Source organism: Seriola aureovittata, chromosome 17, assembly GCF_021018895.1.
Source record: "Seriola aureovittata isolate HTS-2021-v1 ecotype China chromosome 17, ASM2101889v1, whole genome shotgun sequence".
Lineage (NCBI taxonomy): Eukaryota > Metazoa > Chordata > Actinopteri > Carangiformes > Carangidae > Seriola > Seriola aureovittata.
This window is the reverse complement of record NC_079380.1, coordinates 11,539,895-11,567,134: the sequence shown is the minus strand read 5'-3', so window position 1 is coordinate 11,567,134 and position 27,240 is coordinate 11,539,895. Positions and strand designations below refer to the sequence as shown.

Sequence of the window (27,240 nt, the reverse complement as noted above, 5' to 3'; positions counted from 1 at the left end):
ATAATATGCCTTCAATTGGTGCACAACTCTATTGAAAGCCACCCAATGACATTCTATCTACCCGGCCCTTCAGATTACATTAGCCTCACATTTGCGCAGACATTTAAGATTCGATCAAACCCACGAGATATCAATCTGTTTCAAAGTCGTCTTCAAATCATTGCTTTGAGGTCGACGTGCGCAACGCAAAAGGAGTGTAAATGAAAGGAACCCTCTCTATTGCCTGTCTCTGGTGTCTCTGGGGCTGCATGGATTGGAAAGACAACTCCTGCGGTGCATTAAGCTAACTCAGTTTGGGAATAGGGGAGCTGCGATTACTGGGCAACTGTGTTTGTGATCCCCCCACAACGTCGTGGCACAGCAGCTCCCTGCCCCCGATCTGATGCCACAAGGACCTTCCGGCAACATCGAACACCGCAAGAGCTCAGGAGTCTTCAGACACATGCTAGTCAGCCCCATGGCTGTGTTAGTATCCACAGCAGGAAGGCTCTTAAGTGTTGACAGTGCTCATTGAAATGAAAGACTGGTTAGGGAACTCATCATCTGCATCAGCATCTAACTTATTAACACCCAGTGGTGGCAAAGAAATCTTTAAAAATAAAAAAAACGTGGTTCAAGATGACTACCAGAGACACACCCTGAACTGACTCTGTTCTCTCTTCAGCCTTGGGCTATTTCTGCCTTAATGCTGTAACAATAACAATAAAAAAAGGATACATCTAATATATATCTAATACATTTCTGTGTCTTTTTACTATATATATATATATATATATATATATATATATATATATGTATATAGGTTGTCTACACCTTGCCACAGGATACAGGGGTTGCTGGAGTACAAGGAACAAAGAATCAAATTTAATAAACTCTAGCAGTGTGACAAAACTGAAGTGTCTCTCAGTCTGCCTTCAGGTAATGTCCTCTCTGTACTGTACACAGCCTTCTCGCAAAAAAGAGCAGCGGCTCATGTTACAATATTCTTTGCAGCAGGATGATGCTCAGACTGTATGTGAGCCCTCCATCCTCCGTCCTCCCACCATGCCCTCTCATTTGTTCTTAAACAGACGTACCTTTTAATGTTCTTCCCTACTGGAGACCTTTCCTCTTTGCCAGTATTAATTAGGATGTTGTTTTTAGAAGCTTTTTTTAATTAATAGGAAGTGACCTTCGTCAGGCCTGATGCTTTGGTTTTATTAGCATAGCCCACTCTGATACAGAGCTGCCCCCACCCGCACCCAATTAATTTTCATCAGCCACTGAGTGTCTTTAAGTTAACTTAGATGTTAACTTAAAAATATGGGGACAGCTGTGAGGCTGTGCACCAGTGTCATGAAAGAACTCATGAGGTCTGCCTGCTCCCTCATCACCACCTCTCTCTCACCCAGCTCCAAATCTGATGAAATCACCTTTTCACAGAGTGGCTTTTTTCATCATACAAGCCATCTGTATTGCTAATAACCTCCCTTTATGCCAGCTCTGGCTCTGCAGACATGATGTGTAATACATCCAGGATTCTACTGTTGTTGACAGAGATTGCCTTCAGCTTTCTAAACCGTCTTGTAAATGGTATGACTGAAAGTGAGCTCTGAAAGTATGCCTGAAAGACTCTCGTGTCCAAGTTGGAGCATGGTAAAAACTGGCACGAATATTGACATTACTGATGGATCATGCTCTACATTTGTCTGACTAGATTATGGCTTGACTGGAAGAATTAAAGAGTAGGAAAAGGGAGAAGGAGCATAGGGAGAGGGAAGGTGGCAGAGAGTAGACTGAGACAGAAATTGATTGAGAGGAGATGCGGAGGCGACTGCCAATGAGAGATTGTTTTAAGGACAAAAGGCTGTCATTTGTATCGTAATCCTGGACTCTGAGGAAAGCCCCTGCTGAGTCGCTCTATTGTAGAGCAATGGAGGCTCTGCTGTATTTCATTTCACTTCTAACAAATTTGACGTACAAGTGGAGCTGTACAGGGAATCCTGTGTGTTCTTGGCCTGTTATGAATATGCCATCTACTCTGATTGCCGTGCAATTCTTGAAACACAGTAACTGCTATGCGTTGAGCCATAAAATCATTCTTTTGAGTATTCTGAAAATGTATAAAACAAGCTAATTTGTCAAGGAAAAGTGCTGAGGATAGAGACAGATAACAGGCTTACTTAACAGATTTAACCTGGCTGTGAGAAGACTTGCATCAAGTCAAAGATGAATGTTAATATCAGCCAAAATAAATGAATAAATAAATAAATTTCAGGGCTTGATATCAAGTTCATTTTAGTGGAAACCACACTGCTCCTTTGACTGCTGAAATCCTTATCATCAGCCTGCAAAAGATCTGTATTTAAATGTTTAGTCATTTGGCATTTCCTGAAAACAGAAGCTTCTGACTCACTGCCAGAAAATATAAATGGTGTGTGTGTAATCACAACAGTGGCATTAACATGCTCATACTTCTCTGTCCCTGACACATTTGTGCAAACGAAAGGCACACTTTCACTTACTGATCAATTACCGGGCACAACCTGGATTTAAGTTAAGGGAGCTACACACACAGATAACGATAATTGGTGGTTGTTACCAAACTTTCAACTGCAGATCCCTGTTTAAATAGTGTCTGGGAGAGAGAGGGCTTGTTTCAGTCTGTGCAGAGCAAACTTTTATTTGATATGTTTGCACTTTTGTTTATTTTAGCCATATCTTGCTTCAATACAAAATGCAGTGTCAAATTGAAGTATAAAATATTCATGAACATACACACGAGGGCCAGGGAAGCCTGCCACCCACATAAACTACAGCACCCCAGGACACAGGTCCACTAAAACAATACAATTACTGTCAGAGGTAAAAAAAAAATAAAGAAAAAAAATAGAAAGAAAGAAAAAGAAAAAAATGTGGAGGCTCTATAGATAGCAGTAAACCAGGAGGACAGGAGATCTCTATGTGTGAAATAAATTATTAAATCAATCCGCGTCTTTAAAAGTCTGTGCTGAAAATTGCCTCACCTGAGAGCCGCTCAATGGCTCCCACAAAACATATTCCACTGAGTTGCAGGAGAGCTCTTCAAAGGGGGAAAGCATGGTATTAGGGGCACTTCAATCAGAACTAAGATGTAGAGGAGGGTTAAAAGAGGCCAACATATGGGCACACAAAAGCATGTGCATAGACAGACACAGACACACACACACACAGACACACACACACACACACACACACACACACCTGTGGGGGATGCAAGCTGAGAGGAGGGGAGGATGGGGAGAAGGCCCTCAGAGGGTGACAGAAGTGGGATTATACTACTTGGTAATATATGTTTTCCCAGAGTGCAACCATACGTGTCAGGGAGATAAGTTATGCGTACACATGTTGACATACTGACGTGTGAGAGTATGTCTGAGCTGGGACGCTGTCATATGGAGCTATCTGTGCACCTGTGGCCACCGGCAGTGTCTGCTTCTTTTAGGGGTTTGGGGGTGGTGTGGTGTGGGGTTACTTAAAGGCTACTCCCAGATTAATGGACCATGGCAGAAAAACTCTGTGTGATTCAGCCATAATTAAGCTTTCTGTCACTATCAATCACTGCTCTCGCTCTCCTTCTAATCAGTCCATTTTATTGCAGCTAATACTCCCTGGCACAGAGATCAACAACTTGACCCTCTGACAATTGCTCTTTCTCTCTCACAAGTGTCTACACGTTTGTATATGAAAGCATGCGCAAACATGAATGCTCAGACACACAAACACGTACACACATATTTAGCTAGAGTGGCAAAAAAATACATACATAATTGCACATACATCCATTTCTACTATGCTAGAAACTATCGCTCATTTAGGCTCTACCTATATGAAACAGGCATGTGTGCAAAGGACATTACAGCTCTGCAGTGTGACAAAATAAATGTAACACACACAGCCCACACAAGTTTAATTGGAACCTCAGCGCCTTCCAGAGCCTTCAAAGTGATCGACACCAGGATATCCCTGAAAACACTCAACCGTATCGTGTGTTTAGAGATTATCACAGCACATCTGCGGCGCTGACACACGGGGTCATTTCCAACTGCCTCAGCAACCGAATACATCACAGCCACACTGCTACTGTACACCTGTTTTGTCTCTGTGGCATTCATTTGGCGAAGTCGTGCACTGTGTTGTCAGCAGCAGTTATTGTTTTTGCCCACCTTTTCTAGAGGATGAGGACTATAAAAAGTCTCGTAATTGCACATGGACTTCCAAGAACAAAAAGATGAACATCTGTAATCAGGTGACTGAGATCACAGTGCACTCTGGTTCTGAAACATTAGCCATTAGACAGTAGCCGACGAATTACAGAAGGCCAGAGGAGCGCGACCAGAGTGAGCCGGCCTGTTTAGGCTTCAGCTGTGCAACATAAGACTCTTTGAGAGGTCAGGGATGCAGTCTCATGGTAAAATGGTTTGATTTATCAAATAAAAGAACAACAAAGTGGCATACCAGATGGTTTCAATAATAATCATTATTAGTTTCAATGATATGAAGAACATTATTGACAGAGCAGGCCACTATGGTAACATGTCATGCACAATTAAGTATCAGTGTGTTCCCATTATAAATCCTGACAATGGCTGGAATTGAATTGGTCATCTCTTCCAATGCTTTCAGTGGCAGGTTTCCCCAATTATCTGATTCGAAACACCCACTCAAGTCCACAAGCACTTTGGTCCTCATTTCCACCTAGCAACAGGAGACACCACGCGTGAAATGAAGGCTAAGGTTTTCCATTAGACAGCATAATGAAATAGCTCAAATTAAGCAATGCATATCACGTCAAACCTACAGCCCTGTAAATGGAGTGTAAGCAAAGGTCAATTGCCAGTTACCTAGAACACCCACTTTAAATTGCCTGTCCAGGTGGCAGATGGTTCACTGTAAATCTCAGGAATTATGGCAGGAGTCAAGTAACATGGTGGCCTACTACAGGTCTACCTGCTCATTCTTCATTTCCTTCCTGGTGGATGCCTCCAGAAGATTTTTTTTTGATGTTTCAATATATGAAAATAAATGAAATAAATATTCCAGAATTAATATTTAGTCTCTAGATCTCTTTTCATTGTTTTTGTCTTTATAGGGTTTAAGTAGTATATTGCTTTTTGTGTGATAGTATTGCATTATTATGCAGTATTAGTAAACCTGCTGCAGGACCCCTACAGAGCTGCACAGCTGACAGTAAAATACCCCAACACATAATTATACCTGAGTCCATGAGATGACAGAGAGAAAATGCAAACGCAAAACAAATGAGTACTTTTTAGACAAGATGATACGATGTCCTCATGGCGCACAGATGCGCAAAGGCTTCAGTGCGCCGTGCGTAAACGGTGCAAGTAGCTGCATCTTTACCTGTCGTCGGTCTGCCAGTCCCCGAGCAACAGGTCTCGGAACCGGTACCGAGGGGGCAGCGGGAGCACCTCCTTCTCCAGTTCGACCATGGTCCTCCTCCTCCTCAGACCCCAGAGACAGAGACAGATATCACGGCAAACCGCACCTCCACACCGAGGAGGTGGACCCCCCCAAATCCAGCTCCGTTCCTCTTCCCTCTGCTATTCAAAACGTAGATTAATAAAGAACACATTGATACACCTCATGGTATCGTCTTCGACCTCCCTCCTAAACAGAAGAAACCAACTTCTCTCTTTTCTCGCACCCGTCTTCAATGCAGCTCTCACTTTACTTCCAGCCGAGGCAACAGGTCGAGGATGTTCATCCGTCGGTGCGTAGGGGAGGCTCCACTTTTACTGTGACAGCTGGAGAGCAACTGGTTGGTCTCTCTCAACACCAGCATCCTCCCTGACTGAGCTCCGCATGGACGCACTCACTGCAAATGTTTAACCAACCGTTGAGGAATACTGTAGCTTACTGTTGCGACGACTTTTCATTTCAGGATTAATAGTAAAAACAACAAAAGAAAAGAAACAATGACAAAAACAATACTCTTAAAATATATCTAGAATAATAAATGATATGCGTTCTCCATCAACATCTGCGCTGCGTCATGAACAACATACTGTTCACTGTAAACATGAATGATAATAAAACTGTCACACATACGCACGTGATCCCCAGAAATGTCCATCACACTTCTGTGGAGCCCTGTGCGCATTTCAGTCGTTATTCTACAACGTCGAATAATGTATTTTTTATTATTTCTGCCCATAGAGCTGCAGTTGGTCTTATTTCAACTGGGCTTCTATTAAATATGTAGTTCTTTTTACAGTCAATTTAAGGAGGCAGCACATGTGGCATGCTGGGAATTGGCTTGCCTGAAATATATAGAGAGGACATCCAATTTATTTAGCACAAAGCTTTGGTCGTGCACATTCATTTTCAGACACTTAACACGATTTTGCACGGCTTGCCAAATGAGCTCTGAGTGCTTTTGTCTAAGCATCCATATGCTGAATATAATCAAAACCCACAGCGGAAGCAGCACATATTCGAGGGAAAACACAATACAAGCAATGCAGTCATCACATTCAAAAAATAGAAGTTCCTGTGAATGGGGGTTATCATAATGTAAAAGCACAAAAAACCCACTATGGACTCACTATTACCATTGCATTGCATAATTCCCCTCATGAATGTTTTTTTAATTAAGCTTGTAACCACTTGTAAACTACTCTCATTATGCACCAAACTCGCCATTTCTATTTATGCTACACTGCTGTGCTAGATATTAGTCTGTCTGCCACTCAGCACATGTCACGGGTTTAATCTTGTAGAGCCTGTGGTCATAACAGAAGCAGTAATGAAATTCAAATGTGATGCTTGAGAGGGCTGTTGACTCAAAGCCCCGGACAACAGGTGTTATTCAAATTAACTTCCAATGATTAATATTAATCGAGCACAAACGAGCCTTGATTAATTTGCACCCCTGTAATATCCGGACAAAACCCTCACTCAGGGGGTCAGAGTGGACTATTGCCTGTTGAACTGATGAGAAAAAGAAAAACAGACTATGGATGTTTAGAATGATTTGACACTGTTTAGACAGATGCAGAATTTGGTTTGTGAATAATTTTGTTCTCAGTGTTTTTCATATTCCTAATCTAACTGTAATCATGTGTTATTTTAACTCTGAGACAGCTGAACTGCTGTTTGAGCCATTAGGAAACATGCACTGGATATCATTCTGTTTTACTGTCACTGGTTTCGTCTACTTTGCCCTCTGGTGGTCATCATGACACAGGCACACAATCTGTAGCCAGCCAGGTCCATTTATCTGATCAAACAGTTACGTGACAACTACTGGTCAGTTAGGATCTAGATTAAAACCCAGAACACAGATGCATTTATTAATCTTGTGCATTTAGACAAAATGAAATACTTCTGTAACACGCTCAGTCACAAAGAAAAAAAAAAAAAAACACTACAAAGATGTTGACAGGAAGGCAAAACATTTCATTTCAAGTGGGTGGGCCTAGCTGGGTAACCATGGTAACAACAAAAAGTGTCTGAGCATATCGGAGGAGATGGTTCATGTGTTTCAAACCTCATTTTAACCCCATTCAGTCTCACATTATCATAATGTGTACTGTGACGACAATCTGCAGAGGCTGAGTAAAGAAGGTTGCCGTAAAGGACAATCAGGCTTCATCCCTTCCGATCCAAAGCCATTCTCCTCACCGCCGACAAAACGGGCGGCGCAAATACAAACATCAACAAAGAGTAGAAAACAATCATCCATAAAAAAGGTCATTTAAAAGATATAAAAATCTTTCAGTTACTGTTTGACATTTATCTCTATTCAAAGTGAAATAGTTTCCCTCTGAGTTCTATTCCAGGGTAACATTGACGGAGGCCAGAGCGTCCACAGCCCAGCTGGGGTACTGGTCACGAGACGGAAACATTCGCTTCATGAACGTCCGTATGAACTCAGGGAAGCGGCCTTCCACGATGCTCTGCCTCACGGAGCGCATCAGGTTGAGCTGCAATGAGAGATGGTTGATTAATTGAGGAGAAAATAATGTGATGATCTCCGGTGGAAAATCACCCTTCTCTCCTGCACCATCAGTGTGTACGGGTCAGATACAGGTCAGGACAGCATCCTCAGAGTATACAGTTAGAGTGTTTACATGCTACTAGTTGACATGGCAACATTTGAGAGGTGACATGTACATGTTTCACAGCAGTTAAAATACTTGTCGTAACGTTTCACTCTGGATCAAAGTGGTAGAGTGACGGCCCAACCGGCCAACCGACATGGACAGACAGTATCTGTTATCCCCTCTTAACATGAACAGTGTATTCTGGGACAGATCTGTCACACAGGGAGATGCTTCATTGTTCTGATAATGCCAGAGTAGCAAAGCAAATTTGTGCCATTTTGGGGCGCGGAGAGTCTTGAAGGATTTAATTGATGTGACTGAGGTGAAGACAAAAATCACATCACATATATTTGTAAAGTTCAACATTTGTTGTTATATTTCTGTCAGAGAAATTAAATGCTGACACATATTAAGAAACACTTCATATATGTGGCACACACAGGAAACTAATGGACTCATAAATAAATAGGGGGTTATGAGCAGTTTTGGGATTTATCACCTCTTTTAAAGCAAAATAAAAAAAATCACACAAAAAAATTAAGAATACTGCGGTAATTTGAAGTAAATTAATTTAAAATGAAAATATAGAACAATATAAAATAGTTTTAATGTTTTTTAAATTCACAATGAAATGGATAAAAACATACTCAGTGGACAATTTATTATCATTATTATGTAATGTGATGTGTCCAACTGTTCTGCCATAAAGTCATATGGGATAAGGGCATATCTGCTGATGTGTTGTTGTGGACTGCGTTATATTGAGAGGCGTTTTAAACATTCTGCCCTCTCAATATAAGGAATGTCAGTGCAGCACCACCAACTACGACTTAAGTGGCAAAACATATAATTGAATTTACACATTTCTGACAAAGTCACCAAATACTTACCATTATAAGCTTAATAAAGGATTTTGAATGTTATATATTATTTCCTTCACCATAAAACAGAAACTTCACTCTCATCACGGCAATGCAAAAGGTGGAGAGTAGGAGTTAAATGTGTACAACAAAATCTACTTTGTTCCTGTATTTTCACATGCATAATTGAATGATTTTTTACTTTATTTTGATTATCTTGATTTTGGAGTCATGCAATTATATTAACTTTTCTGCTAAATGACCTCCAGCACTCACCTGGTAAGCAATGTTATGGATGGTGATGTGGTGCATGGCTGCAGTGTCACTCTTAAACAGAGCATGCAGGTAAGCTCGACTGTGTCTGAAACAAAAAACAGGCCAATTATTGACATCTTTCTTCCACAACTACCATTTTACAACATATCTTCTACAGTGCTTTATACATCTATATTTCTGTCGTGATAAGAAAAAAAAAAAGAAAAGACAAACCAAAGAGGAACAACCTACAAGACTTATTATGTGAGCCAAACCTCCAGGTTGAGAGAATGTTTTCAACTTACCTCTTGCAGGTGGGACACTGGCAGTCTGGGTCTATGGGCTGAAAGTCCTTGGCATACTGCTTATGTTTTACCTGGAGAGAGCCCCAAGGCACTAAGGCAGAGCCAAACCTCTGAGGGAAAAGAAACATAATCGCCTGAATAACAGCTGAAATCAGTTCTTGATATGGAACCACAACTGCTCAATGACCAGTTAAAAGGGATTTTTCAGTCTGTGAGGTAAAGAGAGCTTACTGCAGTGCGGGTGGGGAACACGCAGTCAAACATGTCACATCCCAGGGCGACACAAACCACCAAATCCACAGCATATCTGCAGCATGTGAGGATCACACAAATTCTTATGTCAATTAATAACATCATAGCCAATGAACAGTGCAGTTCTTAGTGGAAGTTTTACTGCATACACACAAACATACCCCACACCCATGAGGTATCGAGGCTTTTCTCTTGGCAGGTGGTCGGTGCTCAGCGTGACCATCCGCCAGAAGTCATCCTTCTCCTCTCCTCCACTCAGGCCTCCGATGGCAAAACCAGGGACATCACGCCGAGTCATTTCTACAGGAAGGGGATAAGATATCTAAAGCACAAGTCTGACCCCTTATCATTAGTGTCTCTCAGTGAAACTATGTGTAGGAATTTCTGTTGTGCTTGACAAAATGCAGTTCTCTGCCAATATCTTTGGACCATGCTTATGGCCTTTGAATTTGACAGTAAGTATTTTGGCATTACTGGATTCCTCATCATATCCTGACACTGAAAAAGATTGTTATTATCCAAGCTACCCACCTGTTTGATCAGGAGATTATTTACATTCATAGGTATATGAAGTGGAGAAACATCTTGTGTAAACTTTCTTCTATTTAAAATAAATGGACTTTGAAGGCATTCAAATATGAGCTGTGACTCTATCCAAATATGATCCAACCATGCAGGATTCATGTCAATTCCAGTTTATGATGATTGAGGGAGAAGATCAAAATGGTAAAAGGATCGCAGAAGAGCAGGACTTTTTACCATCTAGACAAGCCTTGCGCAGGTCTGCATTCAGCCCTCCCTGTATGATGGCAAAAAGGTTCTGCTTGTGTGGATTTTTATTAGCTGCTACGCAACGGTCCAGCCAGCGAATAGATCTGTGCATGGCCTCCTCCACCCGTGGTCCTGTCACAGTACTGCTGACAACATCATCCAGCTGCATCATGATGTCTGACCCTGGAAAACCACAGAGAAACATGGACAGGCTGTCTGTTAGCCACTGGAAACTGAAGGGAAGGTCCAAGTCTTTGTCCAGTAACACTGACCCAGACTGTTCTGTATGCTGATGGATTTCTCAGGACTTAAAAGGATCTCTTTTCCATCATAGGGGGACTTGAACTTGACCCCTTCCTCAGTGACCTCTGAGAGTTCAACAAGAGACACCATCTGAAAACCTCCACTGTCCTGTATGAAGAGGAAGTGAAACACAAGATTTCACCACAAAATACAACAGCACCTCTTGTACTTACTTACTTACTTAACATCGAACATCTCTTGTTGCCTTCAACTCATCATTTATGATTTATTTATTTAGGAAAGCCACACTCACAGTTAAAAGATTTCTTTTCCAGTTCATGAACCCATGTAAACCATTGGCTTTCTCGATCAAATCAGGTCCCTGTATACAGAGGAGTTGAAATGGAAAAACACATTTACTAAAGAAAATGTCATGAATTGGTACAGCCACTATTAAAGCCTAATAAATCATAAGGAAAACGCGGACTGATATTAGTAGTGTCGCCTACCGGTCTCATGCCCAGGTGGTATGTGTTCCCCAGACAAATCTGACATCCAAGACCCTCCAGCTGATCGACAGTGATTCCCTTCAGGGTTCCCTGAGTACCGACTGGCATGAAAACCGGGGTGCTGACGGCGGAGTGTGGCAGTATTAGATCACAAGCTCTTGCTTTCGTCACTGAGCATTCAGCAATGATTCGCAGAGAAAGGGGAGAAGCAACCGACAGAGCTTTCTTTAGGGACATGTGGTTTTCTGCAGTATTTGAATCAGCTCCACATTCTACGATGGCAGCCATGTTGTAGTGAACATATGACGCGAGACAGCTGAAAATTGACGGCTGCCTTGACCAATCTGAAATCAGCGATTTGATCAGAGTGAAAGGCACGCCTTTTAGTTGTCCAATCAGAGGCTTAGTTTTGTGGAGAGGCAGTAGAATCAGCCAATAGGGTCGCAGGTTTCTCAAGAGGCGGGTGTATACGCACCGGTCGTCTCTTCTGACCGGATGGTGTTTGTGTAGAGGAAGTTTTGTTTTGCGAGTTTTCCGTCCGTCTCGACTGATTGAGTATTTAGTTATTGTGCTTAAGAGAATACGAAATGTTATTAGTGTAAGTTGAATTACCGGTAACAGCTTGAGTGTTCAAGAGGGAGTATAAGCCCGAGCTGTTTGAAGCGGCGGAACTCAGCAGAGTAACCCGAGAGCACCTTGCTCCTAAGCTAACGTTACCTAGCTAGATAGCGCGGCTAGCGTTAGCCTCTGGTCTGCGTTGTGTTGAGGGGGCTCTCTGAGCTAACGAAGCCATGGGGAACCGGGGCATGGAAGACCTGATTCCCCTTATCAACAAGCTTCAAGACGCTTTCAGCTCCATTGGCCAGAGTTGCAATTTAGACCTGCCTCAGATCGCTGTGGTCGGTGGACAGAGCGCTGGAAAAAGCTCAGTCTTGGAAAATTTTGTTGGCAGGTAAGTGAGTATGATCACGCTAATGAAGTTAAGCTTTGCAATTATCACATAGTTTGTCTAGTGTAGCATTCTCAAACTATGTTTTTGATTGTTCAGCAGGTAAGATATGTGTGGAAATGCCATTTGTCGTAAGGCTAAACGTTAGTTACTCTACCAGGATGTAACGTCAATAATATTTTACGCACTTGTCGTAAAGCTTGATAGTGTGTAGTGGCTGCAGGTTCAACAACTTGACGTAGATTTCGCCCTGTACGTGGCTAACCAGTGGGCCAGCCTAGGAGATTAATATAAATGGATATATATGAAGTTCTGTGCACTCAGGACTTAAGACAATCTTCAAATAATGATGGGTATAAAAGTAAGATATTAGTAAATGTACTTTGCTTTTGGATTGTCTCTGTGATCATTGCCAATACTTTGCACAATATTAATGCCTTTTTCAACTGTGAGTAAATATCTGTTGTCTCCCTCTTTATATCCTATCATTTTGAACATGACAAACCAAGATCTTTATAAAAATGACATAAATCAAGGTTTGTGTCTGTAAGTTCACATCGTGGAACGTTATTCTCAGTAAACATAGTGCAGATTATCTTATTTTGCTATCCAAGTTTTTGCCCTTAGTTCTAAATGAAACCTTTTTCATATGGCGCTGTTTATATTTACAGGCCACACCCAGAAAGTCCTACAGGATTTGCATTCACCAGTAAATGTAACCTGGTCTGCAGCTCACAGCTGTTGATTTGAGTTTTGTTGGGTCACATGAGAGTTTGTTGTTTGATTAGCATGCTTATTCTGTCTGATGTGGGAGCACAAATATGTTATTTGGAGGGCTAGTAGGGTAGAGAGAGTCATCTCCTTTCCTTAGAGGTGTGGATTTTTGCAGCTGACTTTATCTCAAGAAGGGTTTATATAATGCACCACATTTGAGTTCAAAGCACAGTGTCTTGTAAAAATTCAGACATGAAATGCAAGCTCACATCTTTAGCAGACACAACTTCCTTTACCATCTTCCTCTTTTGCCTTCTTGTTACTGTTTTTGTAGAAATCAAGGAAATGGGGTTGGTGTTTCTCCATTTTTTGTGATGTGAAGGTTCAGCGACAGTGCTCCTAGACAGGCTGGTCCTGTTGTCCTCAACAGGCTGGTCCTGTTGTCTTCCCCCACATCAGCAGTGAATGAGAGCACCCTGCAGATAAAGAAACAAACCAAGCTTGCTCTAAAGCAGCTTGTTTAGCAGGTTTCCATCGAGACTCTCAGTGTGTATGTGTAACCCAACCCACATAGGGATCGAACAATCACACACATACACGCAGGCCAGCTGACAGAGAAGAGGAAGTGCATTGGCTATTAAGATGGCATGCAGACAGGCCTTTGGTTATAAACACATTGGCGAGAGCATGTCATAACTGCTCTCAGGCAAGAACACACATGAAGATTAGACTGCCACTCAGTGCACATTAATTCAGATCAGTGGGGTTTTGCAATGTGAGAACACTTAACACACATCAGATGTAATTACCATGAAACATTTCATGGTGACCTCAGTTTCACTGCCTGTGCTGGCCTTCCACTTTCTGCTAGTTGACAGGACATACATCCATTTGCTCAAAAATTACACATGCACTTTACTGATATGCTGTGGCATGGTTACACATGTGCATGCTCATCCTTTTATGAACATGTGAGTGGTACATTTAGATGTTTACCATGGCTTTTTCACACAATACAAATTACAGCAGCTAATCTCTATGCTTGTTGCCGTGCAGGTGAACTTTAGGGCTGACAAGGTGGAACAGTAGAAGTCAAACTCGTAACTACAAGGTTGAGTCTTACTTTAATCTGGAAGAGCATGGGAGTTTCTGCACTTTGCTATAGCAACAGGCGTGTTCATGTTAAGCTGACTCATTGTTGATCTAAGGGTTTGTTTGAGCTCAGGAGCAGCCAATACCTAAACCCTTTACTATGTAATTTATTACAGAAAACTATGAGTGTTAAGTGTTGTAGGATAATTGATTTTCAAATTCTCTGTTGTGACAACAGACTTTAACCATGAGCACTGAGCCACTATTAAAGTCAGTAATAGTTGCTCTGCAGTTTCCCGAGTGGCTGAGTTTTTTTTCCTTGGTGAGCAGTAGTTGTGTGTGAAAGGCTTGCTTCATCTCTGTGTCCCCAGGCATGAAAATAATCCCTCTTTCCCTTTTTGTGGCACCAACAACAATAGACACAGAGTGAGTTAGTGCTGGGAAGAGACGCACTTCAGGTCATAGACTGTATGATTCACAGAGAGTAAATGCTCCTCCTTTTTTGTCTCCCGCCTGAATTCCATGCTGATGTCATGATCTGATGGGTGCCAAGTGACTTAACGTACTGCTTCACTCTCTTTCACTGGCAAATTGTCGGCCATTATAATCTGTATATCTGCTATGGAGTGAAAGGGGAAATTAGGAGAAGACTGTATTCGCTATGTAGTTACTGTCTCACAGTTGACACAATTCAGATTTTCATCCCACCCATGTCAGGCGGGTTTTAGATTGCCCCTGTTCTGTGTGACCCATCTTGTTGATGTGATTTGGGCCGCCGTTCCCTCCATGTTTGTTACTGGAGACCAGAACACGTTGGTTGCCTGGTCTGCATACTTTGCTCGAGCTAATCAAATCACTCTGGCTCAATGGCCTCATATATTTGTGAATGTTCTGTCTTTTGGTGGGGTGTGGGTGTGTTATGTGTCGTTGCCTTGTTTAGATTTGCATCAAAGGGACCTTAGGTTTTGCTGACACATTGAACATATACCAAATACATTATATACACTAAAATTGTCTGTACAATATGTAAACAAGCATTATGTCAGTGTTTGACACCAAAATAATGTAAAATCAGATTCATAAAAGGTTAAAAGATGATGAAAATTATTGCTGCTAGTGGTAAGAACTTGAATTTAGTAAACTTAAATGCTGATTTACATTCAGCTTTACTCTTCAGTGTTATTTTACTGACTTGTCTATGGTTTAACACACGTTTTGGATCATGATTAAATGAAGTCTTTGTCCTAGAGGAGAGACGTCATATCTAGCACTGCAAGCTGTCCAGGGTGGAGGTTATTATCAGATCTGTTGCAAGTAGAGTACAGAAAGACCAGCAGTGTGTGGAACAGTTGTCGTAATTTTAAAGCTGTACTAGATAGATAGATAGATAGATAGATAGATAGATAGATAGATAGATAGATAGATGAACAGTTTATCCTTGACCATGAATTAAATGTGACAGCCTCACTCTGTAGCAGCAGACTTACTCCATGATGGCGGCATGGATATGTAAAGGAATTTAAACAGAAATGTCTGCAGGTCTGGATGTGTGCATGCAGCACTGTGGACATCCCTGTGAGGAAGAAGTACAAACAGCTGAGTGGCAGAAAGCAAAGGGATTTTCTACTAAGCAACTGGATTTTGGAAGTGCTTGAAGAGGCTTTGCTGTCTAGTGATGCCTCTTGGTACCCACAGTGACAGACTTAGGTGCGGGAATGTGGGTAGCCATAATTATATGTTCGTTGCCGCACCACAGACCCACAGGATATGTCCCACAAAACCACAAACACGTTTTTGTGTACTATACCCTCCAGTGAGAGCATACTATGACCCCAGAGTTTCACACACTGGTGTCCATGTTTGAAAACCCCTGCCAGGCCTCTGTAGACTCGATGAAAAGGAGGATCAGCTGTGGTGTATGGCTCCTCAGAGTTGCTCTGCCAGTTTGTAATAGATGGAGGCTGTTGGGCGGGCAGGTAGGGGGAGGGGCGTTGGCTCTCTTGTTCTCCCCCTGCTCTACTCTCCTTTGCTTTTGCTTTCTCTTGTCTTAGATGAAGGGAGGCTCACAGACTGATGCTCTTTGCTCGGCCATCCATAATGCATGAAATGATACACAATCTGCTCAGCCTCGTCTATCATTTACAGGGCATCAATAATGGAATCTTGGCCTCTTGCTTCCTTTCAATATGCCACTGCTGTTTATCCAGTTCTGTGTATTAGGACTGACTGTTTCAATTCTGTCCCTGCGTTGTGTCTCTGCAAAAGTACTTTCTTTTTTAACAATTTCTTTGTATGTGTTTTCACGTAACCTTTATTGGCACTATATTTTATTGCTGTGTATCTGACCAGTGACCACTTGTTGAGCCATTGAGACGGCATTTGATTGCTGAAATCCCAGTGAGTCACCTATAACTGGAGAGATGCATCAATACATTAGCAGTGTCTTGAAGAGGTCATTGCTCTGAGCATCTTACCACCATTCTCCACATCCAGTCTAATTTGTCTATCCTTTCCCTCAGCCTATAGTGGCTTTGTGTTTTAAGTCCCTCGCTCCCATGCTCCCATTTCTCATCCAGGGCTTTCTATACTGTCGCCCCTGTGAACAAATGCCTGCATGCTCCACATTATGTGCATGACACAGCACCAGCACTGAACCACAGACCTGTGGATTTTTGCTGATGCAAGGAACATCCAGAATGTTCCGCACTGTTTCACCACAGGACTACAACCTAGGAATAGCTGGCAGTATGTTATATGGCAGCTCCTCTCCTTTCTCCTGTCCTGTGGCTGACATATTGCTTCCAGTCTGAAGTCAGCAGGCCGACTGAGCACCACCATAGTCCCCTCAGGCCTGTAGGTCTGGCAGCAGGGAGGAAAAGGAGAATGTGGGTTAGTGACATGCTCATCCCTGCTAAGATTGTTCCAGGACTAGGGCCGGTGATTGCCACCAGATGTAGCATGTTTGCAGAGCAGCAGAGGGGCCCACCCGAATGGGAGGGGAGTGCAAAAGACTGGGTGGAGGAGCCTGGTCTGAGGGCTGACTAAGCAACTTTTGAGCATGTGGTGAAAAATTCCTCAGGTACCATGTCACCTTAAAAGCAACACACAAGCCAATTGTGAGATTTCCTGTAGGCTAGTGTCTCAATAATGCTCTCTTGCACCAATAGCATTTTCCATTGCTTGTTTACTGTCATTTTTGCTTTGGGCAACGCATCACCTTGTGCAATTACTAAGCATTATTTAAGTTTGTGGGCGAGAATGTCCACATAGCAAAGCGGTGACAAGTGTCAGGCCTGATTCTATTGTGGTTAAGCCGTTATCTAGGTATGGATAGCATGGATATCTCTGGTATTGACACAGCCTAGGTTCACACAAAAGGTAAAAGTGGCAGCTGAAACCATGGGCCTCACTTGTCCTTTACATAGGCAGTAAATTGAACACCTTAATTGTTAAGCACAGAACAAGTTCATCTATTGAAAAACACCACATTACAGCATCATTAAGTCCACCCTGAAACAGAATTTATATTGTGCTTTTCCTCCTCCCCAACTCTGAGATCTTTTCATCAAGACTGACAATGACATGAAGTGACATTTTGAGTCTGTGATCCTGTAGCTTTTGTTTGAGCTATTATATCAAAATGAGTGTCGACTGAATGTAGTTGAATGTCAAAAAATGTATTTATATCGTAGTAAAATCACCACGGGTGCTGTCAGTGTGCTAGTAGTTGTTCCATTATTCATTGTCTGTGGAGCAGCAGCTCTAGGATTTGTCCTTGGATAACATTATCATCACAGTCTGTTTGAACATGAGAAGAGATTTGTTCAAATTCATGACAAGTCAACTGAGGTGTAGAATGAGGTAGATGTAACATCTGTGAATTATATTTTAGGGATTTTCCCCATAACACCAAGAGTGGGAGTGTATGAATTGATCTTTATAGCTCTAATGGTGAGAGAAAATGACTTTGCCACATTTGATTTGTTATGAAACAAGTTGGGGGCGTGAAATTCCCCTGTGCCCATCAATTAACTAGAGGGCACGCTGCGAGGAAATGGACATTAAATGTAATGAATAATTGAACATTCTCCCTGTCTCTTTCTCTTTTTTCTGCCTTTTTATCTTTCTGTTGCTTTCTTTGCACTGAACTCCCCGTGTTTTACCTTACATATCCCCCCTTTTTACTCCCAACAATCCCGTTGTTTGATTTTCTCCCTCTTCCTCTGTCTGTCTCTCTTACTTAGGGACTTTCTTCCACGTGGATCAGGCATTGTTACCCGCAGACCTCTCATTTTGCAGCTGGTCAACAATAAAGCAGGTGAGTGTGCCTGTCCTGTGCACAGCCACATCCCTGTCTCCTTTCATCACTGCCCTGTATATGACCTCTCTGTCAAAGTGCCTCAAGCTACGCACCCTGTCTGCTATCTCTTTAATTTAATATTCTCTTTTTTCTCTCTCTGCCTGCTATTTCTTCCCCTTTGTCCTTTTCTCTCCCTCTACCCTCCCTTCCTGTGCTTCACCTTGTCCCTGTTTGTGTAGAATATGCTGAATTCCTGCATTGCAAGGGGAAGAAGTTTGTGGATTTTGATGAAGTGCGGGCGGAAATTGAGTCGGAGACAGACAGGATAACAGGCTCCAACAAAGGCATCTCTCCCGTCCCAATTAACCTGAGAGTCTACTCCCCACACGGTAATGGACAGTCTTATTGTAAAACACTTTTACATAAACACTTTGTGCTCCTTGGCCTCTACGTCATTTTTCATGTTGTATAACCATATTTATCATGAGACAATATAGATTTGTCAACCATCAGAGATTCACTGTTTATCATATGTATTCCTCTAATGTCTTAGATTCATAACTCCACCTTTGGTCATTTTGTCTATTTTATCCATAAACAATTTCCCTATCGAATTTCAAAAAAATCTAATTGTGTATATTTTTATCATCATACTTCTACCGCAATTTTATCTTTATAGCCCAGTCAGAGCTGTTTACAAAATGAGAGCCTTGTAAGATATCAGAAAAAAACTGTATTGTTGTGGTTTGGACCAGTGTTGTTTTTAGTAAAAGCTAAAAGTCATTATTGTGATGTTCACTGAATGACTGTCACAAACATCTATTCATCTCCTTATTGGAGCCGTCATTGGGAATTCACAGTCAAATTTTGACATTTTCATATTTGTTTCTTTCAGTAGATTTAACACTTGTGAGTAATAAGGATGTTGAGTATTTGATGGGGTAAAATTAGACCTAGTTTTACAAGAGCAAAAATATCTTTGTAAACAAGATGAAAGCTTCCCTTCCCATCACAGATGGCATTAACATGTTACATTGAGGGTGATAGGGTAGATATCTGTTGGTTTTTTTAATAGGAAGGAAAATGAAGTTGACACAAAGCACAGGACTGTATTTAACTTTAGCTTGCTATGTAAAAGAACATATGAACAACGCTATGAAGAGGCTGCATTTTCTTAACACAGTGATTGCCCTTTCATTGAGAATGCTTTTGATTAATCAAGCATTTATTGGTCTCACATCCATCACTACCTTAGTTTCCATTCCATTCAAATGCTGTATCAAGTAAATGATGTGTTGAATTAAAAAGGCAATAAATAGCTTTCTCTGGGGGAAAAAATGGAAACGCATTACCTGAATGAGTAATGACATATTGTTTAGATGTGTAGAAAATGCTTTCGTGGTTTCATTTCTCATTTTTATGACTTTTGTCCATGTGGTTTAGTGCTCAACCTGACCCTGATCGACCTCCCGGGAATGACTAAGGTTGCTGTCGGAGACCAGCCCCATGACATCGAGCAACAGATCAGGGACATGCTGATGCAATTCATCACTAAGGAGAGTTGTCTGATCCTGGCCGTCACCCCTGCCAACACTGACCTGGCCAACTCAGACGCTCTGAAGATCGCCAAGGAGGTGGACCCACAGGGTACCTGTGCAGCTTTCTAGTAGTTCGTGGGTCAGAGAGCAGATTCAATGCTGAATCTCTTTAGCTGTCCTCTCTGTCTGTATTCTTCTGTAATACATGTAGTAGGAAACAAAAGATGATGAGAGGTGTTTGAAGTGATGTAGTTACTGTTTATAATTTTATGCAGGTATGCGTACCATTGGTGTTATAACAAAACTGGACCTGATGGATGAAGGAACGGATGCGAAGGACATCCTTGAAAATAAACTGTTGCCACTACGTAGAGGTGAGGATCACACACACACCCACCCACACAGAAACGCACTTACAGGCTTTACCGCTGAGTGACTGTGTCTCTGTGTGCAGGCTACATCGGTGTGGTGAACCGCAGTCAGAAAGACATTGATGGGAAGAAGGACATTCGTGCTGCATTGGCTGCAGAGAGGAAGTTCTTCCTGTCCCACCCTGCCTACAGACATATGGCAGAGCGTATGGGCACGCCACATCTACAAAAGACACTCAACCAGGTCTGCTATCACCTCTCTATTTTTGTTTAATTTTCAATTGTAAAATATAACCCCCCCCCCCCCCCCCCCCCCCCGCCATGTCATTAACAGTCCTTTGTCTGTCTTTAGCAATTGACCAACCACATTAGAGACACCCTGCCTGGTCTGCGCAGTAAGCTGCAGAGTCAGCTTCTCTCCCTGGAGAAGGAGGTGGAGGAGTACAAGAACTTCCGTCCAGATGACCCGACACGCAAGACCAAGGCTTTGTTACAGTGAGTGTATCTGAAAATCCCTCCTCATAAAAGATGCAGCATACATATAGTATTTACAGTTGATAGTTGGTGGTTGACGCACATGTGACAGATATACTGGATGCCCAATGCACAGGGAAACTGTGTCTGAGATTTGCAAGTTAGGATTCTCAGTCTTAGCAGTATAGAATATTGTTTAATGATTTTATGCTGTTGACTGTGAAGTATATCACTTTCCTTAAAGTAATAGTATTCATTCATTTGTGTAAAGGTAATATTAACATTAATGGCTTTGCTTTTAGTTACTAATGAAGCTTAAATGCGTTGTCGTATTGAGGTTAACTGAGGTGAAACTTCTCACATATCACTCATTGTGTTTCAGAGTAAAGGGAAAACCGCCAAGATAAGATCAGTAACTATCATGCGATGACTTGAAATAAACATTTTACTGATGCTGTAGCATCACTGTCGTTTTCCAGGATAGCTCTTGCTGTAGCTGCAAGGAGATTATTCACACTGGCTGTCGTGTCTTTTGTGCTTCATTCTTATCAGGATGGTGCAGCAGTTTGGTGTGGACTTTGAGAAGTGCATTGAGGGCTCCGGGGACCAGGTGGACACCAACGAGCTTTCAGGTGGCGCCAAGATCAACCGCCTCTTCCATGAACGCTTCCCCTTTGAACTGGTCAAGGTTAGTGTGTCATGAAGACCAGTGATAAAGTGTTTTGGCTGTAGGAGTATTCCCAAAGATTAAACAGTTGCTAGATCTGTTATCATCGTCAATTATAATATGCATTTTTTCCCCCTGTCACCCAGATTGTGTTTGATGAGAAGGAGCTAAGGCGAGAAATCAGTCACGCGATCAAGAACGTCCATGGTGTCAGGCAAGTGCAGTGGAGACGGAAAAACCTACCCGACTTCCAAAAACAGACACCCACAGAGCTCAGTGGACCTCTGTATTCAGTCTTTACATGAGATACCAGCATGCTTTGCCTTTCTCCCTCCATCAAAGCTTTTATTCTACTATAATTCAAGTATTTATAATCGAGCCTTACAATCACAAATTAAAAGTATCAGTTCAGTGTGGTGTATTCACAAAGTGTTTTCTGCTGTATGTCAATATTTTTCTCTCTGCTACTTCCCATCATTGTTCTTCCGATCCCCTTATCTCCTCACTGCAACACCACCCACTCCTTTTCTGTTTCTGTCTGCTCAAGCATTCAATTATTACGAGGTTTTGTGTTACATGTATCTTTGTCCACTGGGTTTTTGTTCTTGTGTGTTCCTCATTGATACTCCTCTGTCTGTCATATCGCCTTTGTGGCTCTGTGCTTAATTACATTTACACCTGGCCATCTCTGGCGCTTTATCTTTAATCCCCATATTGTGGCCGTCAGTGTGTTGATTATCTGTTTCTTTCCCTTTGTCCATAACCTCAAATCTCTTCAGTCACCAGTTTGTCGTTTTGTGAACCCAATCATCGTCTATTCATCTGTTTTTGTTTTTGTTTTGTTTTTTTTGCCTACATGTGTGTTAACTGTCCCATCTGTCTGCCACTGTGCCTCTGTCTCTCTGTGAATCCTCAGAACGGGGCTGTTCACTCCAGACCTGGCGTTTGAGGCCATCGTGAAAAAGCAGATCGTTAAGCTGAAAACGCCCTGTCTCAAATGTATCGATCTGGTCATTCAGGAGCTCATCAACACAGTCAGGCAGTGCACCAACAAGGTACTGCAGGTGTCCAGCATCTCCCGACCCAGCCGAGACATAGGGCAGGGGCAACCATGGGTGTGGCAGAGGGTATTCTGACACAGAGTATTAGCTGCCAGGTTCCCATTAACATCTCTACTCATCAGTTTAGTTCTTTCATTTAAAGAAAGAGAAAAGTCTGTGCGGTTCGCCCTCAGCCCATCCCAGCCCCGTGTGCCCTGTGTGCAGGCAGCGCTGTCGTGTTGTGGAGTGTTGTGACAGGTGGCGTGTCGTCGTGGATATGAGATGTTTCGGGGACTCGACTTGTCTGAGCATCTCTGGTCTCTCCTGGACAAGCTGCAGGTCTCACAGCTCAGTACACACAGCCAGTAAAACAGGAGCTGTAAAATGTAATTTGGCCTCGAGTTGGAGGTGACTTCAGTTTCTACCATATTGACCTAGCTTTAGAGGAACTGGCAAGTCAGGGATGAGGATGTGAAAAACCTGTGGCTTGTCCCTCCCCACTGCTTGATTTTGCTGTCAGCAACTATAAATGACTAACTGAACAAGGACTTTTTCTCTTTTTTATTTCTTCTCTTTCTCCTTCCTGCCTGTCCTCTTTCTCTTCTTTTCTTAATGTCTGTCTCCTCCTCTCTCTGCAACCACAACCAAATGCAATCTGACCCCATGACCCTTCAGAACAGGGCTCTTCACCCCTGACCTGGCTTTCGAGGCGATAGTCAAAAAGCAGATCCTCAAACTCAAAGAGCCCAGCCTCAAATGTGTGGACCTTGTGGTGTGCGAACTCACCGCACTCGTCATGAAGTGTGCTGTTAAGGTAACCAGGGACACACCTGTTGGGATGATAGCATGAAAGGATAAGGGCTTCCTTTTCTCTCTAAATATGTATCTGTCATCCCAATACAATGGTCACCCCAGTGAAATCAGCCCCAGTCCCCATTGTCACTACACCATCCATCGCCAGTGACTCAAATGTGTGTATTGTCCCATCCCTACTCCCTCCCCACTTCTGGAAGTCTCCATACCATTCAAATTGAGCATCAACTTAGAAATCACATCTGAAATTTTAAGCACAACTTAAAATTTCCACCAGCCAGCCCCCATTTGACCCCAGAATCAGCTCATTAAAGTTTTTGTTTTTTCCCACCTCCACAATGCATCCTCCCTCTATCCTCGCCCAAAACCCCGCCTGGTCTGTCAGTCTCAGCGGAGCTGGGCCCGGCTACACTCCCTCACTGACCCACACGGCAGACTCACATTCACTTATCTTATTAACCGGACGGAAAGGGAGTGATGTGATGGGCGGGTGAGATGATACTTATAGAACTACTAGTTGGCTCTGTGGATGCAGTAGCTGCTTGAATGAAGTGTTTCCATAGCAACGGTGCTCCACTGCCATCTTGTGGACAGAGAAAAGCACTGCACACCATGAAATGATTCAACATCGACTCCGTATTCCAGCCATTCTTCCCCTTTGTCTCTCAGGTTTACCTCTGACTCACCTCATTCTGTCACTTTTCCCTTCCCTCATCCAGTCTTCACTAATCTGAAATACTACCAAAGCTCTACCATCAGCTACAGATGACAGTTGAAAATGTTTTGACATTTCTTCAAAGTTAGTCATTCCTCAGTTTATTTAAAGTATAATCAGTTCCTCTTTTGATGTTCTAAAAACAATGAAGTCATCCCTAGCTGATGGTAAATGGCTTACTCCCTTGTAGAACAATCACTGTGTATTTAAAGTGTGATGTGTGTGTGTGCTGGTTTGTAGTTGTTATGTGTGACACTGAAATGTCACTTGACTATCTCTTTCCCTTTTCTTTGTCCTTTACTTATTCTCACTTCTTACACCTGTTTCTCTCTGATACTTATTGGTAAGTCTTACTAAGCTCAAGCTCATATGTAAGTGTGTGTGCGTTTCTGCGTTCAGTGCTGCAGCTGTGTGTTGTGTTGCTTTTCAGCTCAATTCTTACCCCAGACTGAGAGAGGAAACTGAGAGGATTGTCACCACCCATGTCAGAGAAAGAGAAGGGAAGACCAAGGACCAAGTGAGTTGCTAGGATGTTGATTAAAAAGACCAGTGGCTCTGCACGCTGAGTGAACTCAGGTCAACCTTTCATGTTAATGTTTTTCATATGCAGAGAAAATAAGTAGGAGCTACTGTCTTCAATTCATATGTAGCTCCACTCCTATATGATGTGGAGACGATGACGGGATAGAGCTCGCCCTCCCAAGTTATCGTTCAAGTGGGGAAGGAGAATATGACAAGATGCAACATTAGGTGAAGTTGGCAACTGTCACCTGAACATCTATCGTTGATATTTAATAATGTGTCATCTGGGATTGTCAGTCTCATATGCTGATCCTCCATCTGCAACATTAGGACAAAAAACATGTGCATGGTGTGATCCTTCCAAGCATCAGATAAGCTTTAGCATTTATGAAATGGAGAACGGTAAAACCTCATAAAGCCATTGCTGGACAGAGCTGGACAGTCCTCTTGCAATTCTTTACCAGTAATGGTATCATTTCAGCACGCTAGCTTACCAGCAGAGCATAAACAAAATATTAAATATTTTCTTCATTTGTGTGAATGTTTGCGGACTGTTTAGCCCACAAATCAAGCATAAATTGTACATTATAAGCTGTAAAATATATTATTGGATGAACTTTTGTTTAATTTTACAGCATCATGTCATGTATTGATAAGCCTTTATTTCTTGCTTTTGCTTCCTATTGTATTTATCATCAAGATTTTTTGTAGATCTCGAAACTTCCTAAAAGTCTGCAAGCTTGAGAAAATTAAATAAAGCCTTATATGTTATTGAAAAAGTTGATAATGAGGGCTCAGTTCTGCATAATATGATAAGATGAGTTGAAACAAAAGAAGTTGTTTTGAACAGATTGTTATCGGCCTGTTCTGTGTCAACATCACAGCTAAGCATAATTCTGGGTCACGATAGGAAAATAGTTATTCTATGATTTACTCAGTTTGTTTCTGGATAACTTGACAATGTCAGCAACACCATCAACACCGCAAAATCCTCTTATAGATACAGTAAATGACAGAACAGCAGTTTGCAGCTATAGAATTAAGGTCACTCAATGACTTCAAGACATGACAAGAAGAGGAATTAATCATCTTCCAAAATGTGTTATGTATTCATTTCAGAACCTCACTCTCGTTGGGGTGGAGAAGCATTTACTCCACACAAACCAAGACTAATGAGAGTGTTAGGTTTGGTAACTGCTCTACCAGGCAGGAAGTGAAGCAGGTTAAATGAACTGAAACTTGAGTAAAAACGTACTCTCAGCTCCACCACAGTTGCAATTTGCAGCGCTGATGATATAGAAGATAGTGGAAAGTAATTAGTCCAGCTATTTTTAAATATGATTTTTGACGTTATCTGTCATGGTTACTTTCGTTTCACAAGTGTGAAATATCAGAAGTGAGACTGACTGTAAGCGGTGTTTAATTGAGACCTCTCCATCCTAATCATGATTTTCTGCCTCTAATTAAGGTTCTGCTGCTGATTGACATTGAGCTGTCCTACATCAACACCAACCATGAGGACTTCATAGGCTTTGCTAAGTATGTACCCCTCCTCTCCTCACCTTTTCTAGGCCAACTTACAGCTTGTTGCTGGCAACCCCAGTCTCGGCACAGGCATTGTGTTCCTGATTAACAACATGTTGCCTGTTGTCTGAGGTGCACTTGTGATTCTGTAGATTTTACAAAAGAAAGGCTTGGTAATCCTGTAACTCTCGGCCATCAGTACATGTGGAACCCAGATGCTGTTTCAGAAACTTGACAGAACCCCCGCCACTTCACTGCCAATGAATCAAAGTGTTGCTTATAATTAGCCACATGTAAGCTGAGGTGCATCAGTGTGATGTAGCATGCCAGTTAGTGATCCAGCCACATCAGAGCATGAGCATCTCCCTGTAGGGGAATTGGGCACTACAATACCTCTACCTCTCCCCCCATGCATGCAGCAATATCACTTCCCCCTGCAAACAAAGTCAATCAAGCATGGCTGATTGCTCGATAGATAAACTGATAAACTTCCCGTCTACTACAGGCTGTCCGGTTGCCACTAGAAAGAATGTTTACTGTACCAGTGGAAAGTAACCAGCTCACACACCACAAGATCCACGGTGCTAATGTGTCGCTGCATTTACTAGTAGCTGCTGGTGGAAATTCATTTGCACACTGCAATGCACTCACTGTTTTTTGGGGGGGTTTTTTGTGCTATATCTCTAAGTGGTTTAGAGTTCGTGGTTGAATTCACGTAGTTCCTAGTGTAGCGGTTATAGTGTGTGGGTCGTCCCATTGACTAAGTAACAACGCAAACCGCCGTGTGTGCGTGTGTGAGGGTTTATGCCGAGCCTCTGCATGGCAAGTGGATTGCTGTAATGTGTCGGAGGTAACGGTTCTCATGACATCACTTTCAGTCTTGACTACAGAAGGCTGGATGATGGTAGCCCCCCAGGGTACGGCAACAACAGGTGGGCTGACAGAAACGATATAGGGTTGTGTGCACAGTATGTTTGTGAGAGTAAGCTTTTATTATCAAGATTCACTCTCACCTCTTCACCTTCACTCTACGTGTGTAGTAATACAGTAATATAATAATAACAATTATAGCATGCAAAACCTTGAATTTGCACTTGTTTAAATCAGACAGGTGATTTACATAAAAGACTAAAGCCTGTCAAAACATGTTGAAAATAATCAGAATATTATTGAGACGTAAGTGCCACATGAATATTAAGTGTGAATTTTTCAAACAGGTTGTTTTGGTGTGGTGTTATC

At 42.2% G+C, this 27,240-nt stretch overlaps 3 protein-coding genes across 12 annotated transcripts in view; 1 reads left to right on the top strand and 2 right to left on the bottom strand.

The window, feature by feature from the left end:
• LOC130184473 (potassium channel subfamily T member 2) overlaps positions 1–5,985 on the bottom strand; it is a 36,106-nt gene extending 30,121 nt beyond the window's left edge. For 2 of the 6 annotated variants that reach the window (XM_056400397.1, XM_056400403.1), the window contains exon 1: positions 5,383–5,985. In XM_056400397.1, coding sequence (XP_056256372.1) covers positions 5,383–5,471 — 89 coding nt within the window. In that variant the 5' untranslated portion in view covers positions 5,472–5,985. The remainder of the gene's footprint in view (positions 1–5,382) is intronic. The other 4 variants (XM_056400398.1, XM_056400399.1, XM_056400400.1 and 1 more) reach the window with 4 other exon arrangements.
• A 1,253-nt stretch (positions 5,986–7,238) lies between these two features.
• qtrt1 (queuine tRNA-ribosyltransferase 1) lies at positions 7,239–11,586 on the bottom strand. Its single transcript, XM_056401517.1, has 9 exons — positions 11,283–11,586; positions 11,087–11,155; positions 10,803–10,941; positions 10,519–10,713; positions 9,921–10,059; positions 9,739–9,814; positions 9,508–9,617; positions 9,224–9,308; positions 7,239–7,967 (listed from the first exon to the last, which is right to left on the bottom strand). The coding sequence occupies exons 1-9, from the start codon at positions 11,568–11,570 to the stop codon at positions 7,815–7,817; spliced, it is 1,254 nt and encodes a 417-aa protein (XP_056257492.1). The 5' UTR covers positions 11,571–11,586; the 3' UTR covers positions 7,239–7,814.
• Positions 11,587–11,769: 183 nt separating this feature from the next.
• The window catches only part of dnm2a (dynamin 2a), a 27,912-nt gene continuing 12,441 nt past the window's right edge, over positions 11,770–27,240 (top strand). For 3 of the 5 annotated variants that reach the window (XM_056400427.1, XM_056400426.1, XM_056400424.1), the window contains exons 1-12: positions 11,772–12,234; positions 18,282–18,355; positions 18,577–18,726; positions 19,781–19,984; positions 20,151–20,249; positions 20,330–20,490; positions 20,599–20,741; positions 21,273–21,408; positions 21,534–21,601; positions 22,304–22,442; positions 24,386–24,472; positions 25,946–26,016. In XM_056400427.1, the coding sequence (XP_056256402.1) occupies positions 12,074–12,234; positions 18,282–18,355; positions 18,577–18,726; positions 19,781–19,984; positions 20,151–20,249; positions 20,330–20,490; positions 20,599–20,741; positions 21,273–21,408; positions 21,534–21,601; positions 22,304–22,442; positions 24,386–24,472; positions 25,946–26,016 (1,493 nt within the window). In that variant the 5' untranslated portion in view covers positions 11,772–12,073. Of the gene's footprint in view, positions 12,235–18,281; positions 18,356–18,576; positions 18,727–19,780; positions 19,985–20,150; positions 20,250–20,329; positions 20,491–20,598; positions 20,742–21,272; positions 21,409–21,533; positions 21,602–22,303; positions 22,443–23,102; positions 23,242–24,385; positions 24,473–25,945; positions 26,017–27,240 lie in introns of all 5 variants that reach the window. The other 2 variants (XM_056400428.1, XM_056400429.1) reach the window with 2 other exon arrangements.